At 34.0% G+C, this 11,754-nt stretch overlaps 2 protein-coding genes across 2 annotated transcripts; both read right to left on the bottom strand.

Annotated features, from left to right (window-relative positions):
- Positions 1–1,333: 1,333 nt before the first annotated feature.
- On the bottom strand, positions 1,334–2,359 carry LOC128209088 (N-acetylglucosaminyl-phosphatidylinositol de-N-acetylase-like). The gene has a single exon (XM_052912936.1). It carries the CDS (start codon positions 2,355–2,357, stop codon positions 1,602–1,604), a length of 756 nt encoding a protein of 251 aa, XP_052768896.1. The 5' UTR covers positions 2,358–2,359; the 3' UTR covers positions 1,334–1,601.
- Positions 2,360–2,553: 194 nt separating this feature from the next.
- LOC128209089 (acylphosphatase-1-like) lies at positions 2,554–11,725 on the bottom strand. Its single transcript, XM_052912937.1, has 4 exons — positions 11,654–11,725; positions 9,087–9,103; positions 5,042–5,151; positions 2,554–2,690 (listed from the first exon to the last, which is right to left on the bottom strand). The coding sequence occupies exons 1-4, from the start codon at positions 11,709–11,711 to the stop codon at positions 2,555–2,557; spliced, it is 321 nt and encodes a 106-aa protein (XP_052768897.1). The 5' UTR covers positions 11,712–11,725; the 3' UTR covers position 2,554.
- Between the last annotated feature and the right edge of the window lie 29 nt (positions 11,726–11,754).

Genomic DNA, 11,754 nt, shown 5'->3' with positions numbered 1-11,754 from the left:
TAGTTGACTTTGTGCAGTGATCTTCATATATTTTCACTTGCAGACTTCCCATGACAACGGGCACACTTTATGTTCCAAGGTGTATTGTAGTGACACTGTGTTGTCTGTCCTTTCATTTCGTGATTTAATTGTTAATTTTAATCAACCTTATTTTATAAAGCAGAATGAGAAGGTGTATTACGCATAAAATTGATGTTATAAGTCCTTTCATATCGAAATCTGCACATTATTTAGATTCTATGTTAAATACCTGCCCATTTGTTGAAACTTGCTGATTCAAGATTCTGACAATGTCATACATGTTTACAAGGACAATATTAACGGCATTATGTGAAGGCAGTCTTGTCACTGTGGCTGGAATACTTGCCAGTTATTCCCCTTGTTTAACTGGGTAAAATGTGCCTTTGCTTCCAAATTTGATACATGCCAAATCAAATCCTTGCTTTCTTTGCTAGCATTAAATATGGGCCCTATTGTGGAATCACAAGTTCGTAATAGGTGTGGTGTCTGTGGTCACGTGGTAGATTCCAAGTTGACTTGTCAAACTTGGGCATTCTTTATCCGATCTTTAACGCTCTTCCCCAAACTCAATATCAGGGGCATTATATCTCATTAGTAAGGTTTCTTTAGTCAGGGAGTCATACTGGTAGTCCTTACATTGCCAATATTTGACCAAACTGTGAGCTCTCTTACCTCAACAGTTCACATCTTGGCCAAAAAGTGTTTTTTTGTATATCACAGACAAGATTGACAACCAAGATCACTCCTCATTATCAGCCTATTGAAATGTCAAAACCACTATTTACATTGCCCACTCTTAAAATTAAAACATGTTTTTTACCCATTCTCTAACAAACTTGGTAATATTTGTGCGCACAATATCAGGCAGAATAAGTTGGATGACTAGCCATCAGATATACAACAAATAGGAAAACACAGCTGATTCCTGACAAAGTGGGTAGTTGAAAGACACTGCCAGACCATCACCATGGAAACAGACTTGACTGGACTTTAATTCAAAGGAAATGTGATGCCTGACCTCAGCGATTTTGTCAATTGCCCGTGCTCCATAGATGGGATTTAGGCAACATAAATACAGTTTGTCTAAATCTTCTAGGTGTGCATGCTGGAAAACACTATCCCCATTCCATCCAATTGAGCAAAACCTGGATACATGTAGGTGAATACACCTGTTGTATAGTTTAATACCCCTTAATAAGGATATTTTCTTAAAGCAAATAATTGTTTATATACGCTGAAATTTCTTCGGCTGTAGTTCTATTTAAGATTACACATTATGTAGTTAAAGAATATATAGATAACAAAACATACGCTTATTCAAAAATCATTTTATTCAAAAGTAAGATATGTTTATATCGGTGTACTTCTACTTGCCAGAACCTGCATAACTTCACTCTCTAAGGAACAGTGACACATTGAACAATGGAATGATTGCAAGAACAATTTTACCCACTCACAGAGAGTTACTATCCGTCCAATATACCTGAATAATACACTAGTTTGATCTTGATTTTATGTAAATGAAATGAACCGAAGATAATGCCTATTATCAGCTTATGTGTGCTAATAAAATACATGTTCTATTTCATTTCACATAAGGTATTTACATACATATATCTAGAAAATATGATGTACAACTTTCTAAACCATACAAATTGACTATTGTGAGCTGCCATTGCACGCCAGGATTTTAAGACATCCATTGGCGAGCTGATAAATGTCCATGTACAAAAAATACTGCTCATAGGTAAATCAAGAATCGACATATACTTCCTAATGATGTTGGTACTCTCTAGAGTAAATACAGAAACATCTTCCATATCTTTACCACTAAACAATTTCCTAATACCATTACACACTGCTATATGATTTGCATGTCCGGTAACCCCATGACTATCAAACGTAACCACGCTATCTGCCCTGACACGCTTCACAACACTTAAAACACGCTCAGCAATAGCATCAGTACTCCACTTATTTTCGGGCCCATCTTGGAACCTCTCGTCTTCAACAATAGTCACATGACTTTGAAGAATTCCTAATTTCGCACAACTTGCCAATAATTCCTTTTTCCGAACATCTCCTTGTCCATAAAAATCTCCCTTACTCAGGCACACAAGGTACACGTTATGGTTCTCTCTGAGAAGGGATAAAATCGTTGGGGAGAAAAACATACACTCATCATCAGGGTGTGCTGTGACGAATAGAACATTCTGTTTACTGCCAGTTTTTATGAACCTGTTCACAGCTGAATACTGTACATAGACATAGCACAGAAGTAGCAGCACACTGTATGGCCAGAAAAGTTCCGACAGGATCCAAGTAATGTTGAACATGGTGAAAAAATGCTCTCAGAATAATTGTAAACTGTAGGAATTATCACGAATGCTGACAGACTGTTTCACAAATATGCTGCTAAAGACTATCTATTAAGTGTTATGGCTATTAAGCTAGCTACATGTAAACACACTAGCACATAGGTACAACTCTGGGTGTCTGGGAGAATGTACATGTACTAAAAGTCAAAATAGTATCATGAGGATTTTTTATGCTTTTTACGTATGATTTTGAAATCTGTATGATCTAGTTTGTCTATATGTCTTTCACTTGTGAATTCAGCTTTCGTAATGCTTGATTGTGGACTGCCTTTTGATTTCAACCAATCTTTCCTGAAATATAAAATACATCTTTGTATCAAGTAAACTATCAAGATATTATTCTGTCAGAAACAAATTAAGGGTATTTTTTATCGACTATGTCTCAGTTTGAAAATGCATGGAATTATGACATTCATATTGAAACGTTAAGACTTAAAACTTAAAACAAAAATGTACTCAAATTTTGTTTAGGTCCTTCACCCATTTAGTTAAAGATTTTGTGGAAAGTTTATTACATTTTGGCTTGTTCATTTTGGCAAGATTAGCACACAAAAAAACGGTAAAATTTGTGCTTGTAATGAAAAACAGAAAAATATTCCAATTTCATATGAATGTTACAAGTGAAATACTAGCGCCTAAGATTTGAACATAAAATACCAGTCTATCTGGAGCGCTAAAAATAAAATAGTAAAAAGTGTAATATGCTTGTGAAGATATCATCATTTTATGATTTTTTTTTAGGAACAAAAAAGTATGTTAACAAAAACTATAACAAACAAAATTTTATAGCAGCTACTTTTCAAAGTATTTTGTACCTTTGTTTGTACCTTAAAGATCAATTTGCATTTTGTGAGAGAGTGCCGAATTCAAACCCTGAATGTGTTTAATATCTACAAATAAATTTAGTTATTATATTTATTACAAATATCTATGGACTTTAATATCAATAATGAAAAAGATTTTTGATTAATCATGCATTACAAATTTATTGAACCTAATTCTTTGGCCATCACCCCATGGAATATTCTTGAAAAAAATAAGAAAGAGAATTGGAACATTTGTACTATATACTACCGTAAATGACTGGGTATAAGACGATAGGGGGTATTAGACGCAGGGAAAAAAATCTGTGAAAAATCCGAGAAAAAAACTTTTAATCTATGTTTTTGGTTAAAAGACGCATAGAAAAAATGTCAAAATCGTCCGGCATTTTCAGCCACCATGTTTGTTGACAGTGACAAAAAAAATTTTTTTTCGTGAAAATGGCGATGGTTATCATAATAAAACCATACAACCATACTGTCGAGAATGAAAAGTTGTTATGCAAAAAATATTTTGACAGTGCCCAACTTTGCTTTTTTATATGTAAGTTTGATTATTGTTTAATTCAATTTATTATTCAAAATAATATTGAATACCGTAATTCACAAGAGTTCGGACACCATAAATTAATTATTTTTTTCTCCCTCCGAATACATAGAAAATTATCATTTTTACATTTTATTTACATGTTTGTTTAACCTGCCTTTTTTCTTCATGTTTGCTTTTTACCACTTATTAATTTATCCGTAGTAATTAATGGTCATAAACTTATTTATTACGCCTATAAGTGTAAATCCTTCATGAAGTTAATTAAAGCACCATTTTATACATGCACTGAACTGAATAAACACATTCTATCGGCTTCGGATCAAAGAGTCACACTGTGTGACGTCACATAACTTACAGTTATACCCACGAGGATCTCGTGGAGAGCATGGACATTGCTATGCAGGATTAATGTATAACTGTACGATTATTGCTTCATATAGTCGTGTGGTACAAGTTTGAAAGCTTATTGGCAGATCGTTTTACAAATATGCCATGTCGATGTTTTCTTAATCCCTTGATTGCCCTTGCTGTTTGTTTCATCCTCAAATAAATATATCACACTTCCTTTTCAACAGGCAATAAATCGTTTAGGATGGGTAGTAACTAATTAAATTGTCACAGTGGTGTATACGGTTAGGTAATCTAGCCAGGCATTGATAAAAATCAATAATCTTCGTCTGTGAAACTTGGTAACTATGAAAGTTATGATTGATGTCCTTTGGGTGTCCGAAAATTAAGTACGCAAAATAAATTATTTTGGGAAATAATTATGGGTGTCCAAATATTTAGAGTGTCCGAACTCTTAGGTGAATTAAGGTAACTTTAATCGAAAAATATTTTTGTTGAAATTATAAACGTCTTACGATATACCGTATCCCAATCTTCAACTGCCGTTTTAACCCGTATATACTCGATCAATATGACGCGAGTAACATCCCTTTCTACATAAATCTAAACAAACTTTCGGCTTGAAATTGACCTCAGAAAAAAAGTTCAAAAAATTGTTACTGGGTATTATACGCAGGCATTTTTTTGCATCAAAATCTGAGGGAAAAAAGTGCGTCTAATACCCAGTCATTTACGGTACTTCGTGTTCTTTTTCACAATATCCTATTTATAAACCCCATTTCTTTTTCTGTCCAGAAATATTAAACTCATACTAAAATGGTAACAATTCTTGCACCTGCAACACATCTGTGATAATTTCATTCAGAATACATTTTACTTAAATTTTCCATTTCCATTTTCAATTGTACTTTGCATGTACATACATTTCAATGATCTTGGCATTTGGTCCCTGTACTTGCCCCTGCACAGTGTTATGACGTGTGTTCAAACACCAGCCGACCAAACCCAGCGCTTTAGCTTGAATCTGAGTGTGCTGAAATATATAATGGGATTAAGTTGACTTCCAAAGCAGTTTGCAACATTATCTTTATTCAGAGCATCACAGGAATTTTGTCCAAATTAAGAAGCCTCAACTTGAAAAAAATAAATAATCAAAGTTGTAAATATTTGAACAATCATGATAAAATTTTGTAAATAATTCATCCCCAAATCAACTGAGAATGAAAATTCCTGTGATGAAACTGCAAACCAAACAAACAAATATGCTTCGTCACAGTAAGTACAATATTATAAAACATAATATGTATGTCTTTTTCTGGCTAATAATGGACAGAAATTCAAACCATTTCTACGCCAAGACTCCTGCTAAAAATGTTTGTTATATGCCTTCCATTGGTTTATGGAGATTTATCAGTGATTTAAAAATGATATTTCAAGTTTCAAACAGTGAAAATATCAATTTGATATTTATCACTGTTTGTAATTTTAGCCAGTTTTACTTTCCAAATCAAACAACAATGTGCACAAAGCTGGGACACAATATCAATGACACCATTTCCGAAATGACATTACAGTGCATACCGGTACAATTTGGCATGTTTTTCTACTAAAATGTAATTATGCCTTATAATTCCTTTTTTAGGCTTATTATGAAAATAAAAATTGTTCTTTTCAGTGTAAGGTAGCAACATACTACAACTAATTAAGACCAAAAGTGAATATTAAAATAAAAAATTATTTCACCTGTGACTAAGCCACCTGTGAAATATATTTTTTGTTGCTCACTTGCTGAAATATATTTCGAACCTACACTGAAACGAACAATTATCCTACATAATTTTTTTTCCCATAAATTTAATTTAAATTCCCATTTTCCAAAGATATATGATATATCTTATGAAATACAGCAACACAATTTTCACTTGGACTTGGAACGCATCTCTTGTCATGTAAAATTTGTGAGTCATTACGCCCCAAAGGCAAGGATATAGCAATAATTATTGAAAAATATGAGCAACCTTGTCACAGCAAAACACCTCAAGTTGCATTAGAAAGCCTAATGATTATCAAATTGTTGATTATGACGTTTTCTTAAATTGCATTATTAGTTTGTAAAATAGGACAATATTCAATTCAACAAAGATAATGATTAAACAGTTCAAAACGCTCTAAAGCACAAGCAATATAGATACTGAACTAGAATTCAAACACAAAATAAAATATTAATTAGAGATTGCTTTTTTGAAAAAGCGCTTGTCTCCCCTATTGTGTGGTCGTAGCTGAGAAAAAATAAATGATGGACATGAAATTTGTAACTTTGGACTGGAGACAAACCAACAGTGAAGTTTGGTTTATTCGATTATATTAAATAGTGAAGAGAAGAAAGTGTTGTTGATTAATCATGGAAAATGTAAACGAAGTTTGCATTGTATGAAGTTCCTGGGCGCAAGCGTTATTCAATTATTGATCGGAAACCATTTTTCAGCTCACAGTCATCGTGACCATGACCTTTTACCTACTGATCACAACATCAATAGGGATCATCTACATAACCAACTTGCATACCAAGTATTAAGTTCATGGGTGCAAGTGTTCTTTAGTTACTGAGCGGTAACCATTTCTTCAACTCAAGGTCATGGCAACCTTGACCTTTGACCTACTGATCTCAAAATCAATAGGGGTCATCTACTAGTCATGACCGACTAGCGTACCAAGAATGAAGTTCCTGGGTACAAGCGTTCTTAAGTTATTGAGCAGAAACCATTTTTAAGCTTAAGGTCACCGCCAACGTATCATTTTTTACCTGAAGGTAACCTTGACCTTTGACCTTTTGATCTGAAAATCAATAGGGGTCATCTTCTAGTCATGAACAACTAGCTTACCAAGTATGAAGTTCCTGAAACCAAAGGATCTTTAGTTATTGAGCGGAAACTTTTTCTTCACTTCAAGGTCATGGCAACCTTGACCTTTGACCTAGTGATCTCAAAATCAATATGGGTCATCTTCTAGTCATGACCAACTAGCATACCAAGTATGAAATTCCTGGTTGCAAGCGTTCTCTAGTTATTGAGCGGAAACAGTTTCTTCACCTCAAGGTCACGGTGACCTTGACCATTGACCTACTGATCTCAAAATCAATAGGAGTCATCTACTAGTCATGAACAACTATGAAGTTCCTGGGTACAAGCTTTCTTTAGTTATTGAGCAGAAACCATTTTTAAGCTTAAGGTCACTGCCAACATAACATTTTTTACCTGAAGGTAACCTTGACCTTTGACCTTTTGATCTCAAAATCAATAGGAGTCATCTAATAGTCATGAACAACTAGCATACCAAGTATGAAGTTCCTGGACCCAAAGGATCTTTAGTTATTGAGTGGAAACCGTTTCTTCACCTCAAGGTCACGTTGACCCTGATCTTTGACCTAGTGACCCCAAATTCAATAGGGGTCATCTACTAGTCATGACCAACTAGCATACCAAGTATGAAGTTCCTGGGTCTAAGAGTTCTATAGTTATTGGGCGGAAACGAAGTGTGACGTACTGACTGACTGACTGACAGACTGATGGACTGACTGACGGACAGGGCAAAAACAATATGTCTCCCCATGAATGGGGGAGACATAAAGATATTACACGCAAATGATTTTTACATGGAAGGTCACCACGACCTTGACTATTGACCTTGTTACCCCCAAAACAATTGGGATCATCTAGACATCATGACCAACCTCACTTCAAAGTTTGGTGAACCTAGATCAAAGCATTCTCCTGATATTGCACGGAAATATTTTTTTACATTAGAGGTCACAGCGACGTTGACCTTTGACCTTGTGACCCCCCAAAATATAGGAGTTTTCTAAACCTCATGATCAACCTCCCTACCAAGTTTGGTGAACCTAGGTCAAACCATTCTCAAGATATTGAGCGGAAATGTTTTTTACATTGGGGGTCGCCGCGACCTTGACCTTTGACCTAGTGACCCCAAAAACAATAGGGATCTTCTACACCTCATGACCAACCTCCCTACCAAGTTTGGTGAACCTAGGTCAAACCGTTCTCAAGATTTTGAGCAGAAATGTTTCTTATATTGGGGGTCGCCGCGACCTTGACCTTTGACCTAGTGACCCCAAAAACAATAGGGATCCTCTACACCTCACGACCAACCTCCCTACCAAGTTTGGTGATCCTAGGTCATGCGGTTTTCCAGTTATCGATCGGAAACGAAGTGTGACGTACGGACGGACTGACGGACAGGGCAAAAACAATATGTCTCCCCCAGAGAGGGGGAGACATAACTAATTATTGCCACAGTTATGCACACTACAATGTATACCATAATTTTGTTTAAGTATAAATTATAATTTAAAAAAGAAAATACAAATCAATATGATAAATAAGTCATTAGAGGTGTTTTTCAGACAGTACGTCCACTAACTATGACTTAGTGCGGCTTTGTCAGAAACATGTGGAAGATTGACTAGAGGTGTTGTAAGAAATTATGCATTAATAATTAATGGTTACACAACACACAGGAATGGAACAACCCATCATCTGACAAACCCACATTTGCAAAAATCTCACAAATGAGTAATTATAACATTATTATGTTAGGTTTCTAATTGGATTGTCTACAAAGTTATGAAGTAGAAGCATACTTAAGGCAAACAAGACCTATAGATACTGAAAGAATTTTTGACATATTTGATGATTACATAAATTTCTGATCACCATTATCAATATAACTATACTGAATAATCAATCATTGATGAGTTCTTATTGTTCTTTCAAAAATACATGTACAGTGAAGCTACAGAATTATATAACATTTGAAAGACAATCTCAAATATGTTTAACATAGAGACTGGATTCACCCCCCCCCCCCCCATTTATTTTTTTATAATAACTCACAAAAATTCTTTCTGCTGAGTAGCAATAAAGAATACTAACTTATACATTGTATACTTACTTTTCTGAAGAAAACACCTGAAAGTGAGATATTCTAAATCTTAACTTCACTCAATGCTACAAAAACGAGAAGTGGTCACCATCACAATCCTAAAGAAAAATCATTGGAATATCAGGTTTTCCAATTTGTTAATGCAATACATTTATGTTTTTATTATGATTTATTATTATCTTCCTCATCTTGTAATTAACATGTGCATGCTTTATACACAATCTAGGGTTAAAGGGTACATCTATGATTGAACTTTTATCAATGTAGTAATTGATTACAGGTAGTTCCTTTTAAGTCTTCTATTTTATTTTTAGGAATTGAAAATTGGTCTTAAACCATAATTGATCAGTGTAAATAATCAGACAAGTAATTTCAGTTAACGTTTGCTGAAGAATAAATCTAAGTTAAAGCCATAATGATTAAGGTAGTTGTATGAAAAAATAAACACTTCTAATTCTGAGTAATTCATGAAAACTTGTGTACATTTCACAGCTGCAACGATTAACTTAAAGCTCAATTTGATTTGATTCCGATAAAACATGTTGATTCGATAATTTTCGATTCGATTCATGTTTTACTTATTGCTGCTTTTTAATATTAAGTTGCATATTTTAAAGGTTGTTTAATCATTGCAAATATGAAAAACTAGGACAGTGTTCATCAAGACCAAATTTTAAATAACAAAACTTTCTGTTTACAAAGTTAATAATCAAAAAAAAACATCACACACTTAAAACAGAAACAATCTGTGGATAAATTTTATATGAATAAGAAAATATGAAATGATTTTATTATTCATTTAAAATTTATTAACAGATAGTTTCTGTAAAATGTGCTGTGTTTTTCTGTACATGTTGAATTTAATTATTTCACAGACTTAAAGATTGAGCACATTGATAGAGTGTTTCCTTTTCAAATGCTGCATCAGATAATCGAGCTGCTGTACTTTGGACAACGACTGTCATCAAAATTAATTTTACATGTTGCTTTCTGTATGAATTCCTCGCAGAGCCCGGAATGTGCCCTCTCTCTTGATTTTAGTTCTTTAGGAGCATCTTTCAATGAGAATGACGCCATGTTACTTACTAGGCTAGTAAGAATGAAACTCTTGAAAAAAAAGAAAGGAAAAAAAAGAAGAATGAAACTCTATAATGCAATGGGTCAGTTTTTAGCATAAGTGTTTAATATGCGGTTTTAATCAAATTTTTGGGTTTCAGTCTCAAATCGAATCGGGGAGTTAAAAAACGTTTTTTCGATGCATCGGAGCAAATGCTTATATATATTATTTTAAAGATTATTTTAGATTTGTTTGAAGTATAAAGATTTATGTTTTAACTTAATTTAGTTTTATAGAAAAACAATCTTGTGAATAAATGTCTATGTTCACATGTGTTCAAGTATAAATATATTTTCTTTTAAATCTATATTTTATCAATACATTTTTATGCATACTGGTTGAGAGCAGTAGCCGGCGTAAAGCAGTAGCCGGCAATCGCTTTTTATTCGTGTTTTTTTAAATCTTCTTAAAAAAGGTGAGAATGGTAAAAAAGAACCATATCCAAGCAACACCATTTGCATCGAATCCAACACAAAGCGTACGTTTAATCATTTTATTTACAAAAAGTATTGGAAATGTCAAAAAGTTCGCCAACTTTCTCGTGGGGGAGAGAACGTGAATGTTACTGCGCATGCGCAATTGAATAAATTTGCATATCTAATTATAGCACTAGCATTTACCGACAGTCAAGTGTTGGTTATGAACGATTATTCGTAGATGAATCACAGCAAAATGTATTTTTAAAAAAGCCTGTTGAAATGATATTTTCATATTGCCGTCAATCGCTTTCAAACAATATTGAGACATATTCAAAATTTTATGTATCCATGGGAGGTTTTAGACGGGTTGTTAAAGAGAGACTACTCCAGCGCTTGGTTACCAGTATTACTTCCCTGTTCAATAGAGGCACCCCATGGGGAAATTATAATTAATAAGCCGATAAATATCGGTTTTATAGTCAAGGAGCGGTATTGAAATAAAACTGCCGGGTACTTCTCAAAATCCGTAAATTGGCACTAATTGATTACCCCCTTTGTGGCACCAATTAGGCACGCGCTTCGTGACGACACAAGTTTTAATATTGTAAAGTTAGTAGACCTTGAGCCCTAGTTTAATAAAATGTAAGTATTATTTCCGTTACATTTCGATCTTCCTACATTTCCATCTTCGGAGGAAATCTTCAAAAACATGCAAAATTTGCCGGCTACTGCTCTCCAACCAGTATATAGCTGTATGTGAATAACTTATCACTTCTTTTCAAGTAAAAATTGATTTTTTTTATGTTTACTTATATTTAGAAATAAAAAAAAAAAATAAGGGTCGAAACGTCTCCGTAATCAGGGGCCTAAACGTCTACAGAATGGGGCCGATTTGGTAAGGGGCCGTAAAGGTAACCGTTTCAACTAGGGGCCGATTTGTTAATTATGTCAACATATTTATTGCTTTTACGATTTTTTTTAAACAAATTATAATTACTTAAGCCTAGATTGATGACATTAGATATCTTTAATTGATTTACCTTGAACGAGACCAAATATTTCAAAGTCGACAGATGTCAATCGTCCCGCTGCGGCCATTTTGAAATCATGACGAGGACTTTTGTTAAAGCTTATCTGATTG

Source organism: Mya arenaria, chromosome 11 (assembly GCF_026914265.1).
Source record: "Mya arenaria isolate MELC-2E11 chromosome 11, ASM2691426v1".
NCBI lineage: Eukaryota > Metazoa > Mollusca > Bivalvia > Myida > Myidae > Mya > Mya arenaria.
This window is presented reverse-complemented; position numbering and strand designations above follow the sequence as displayed.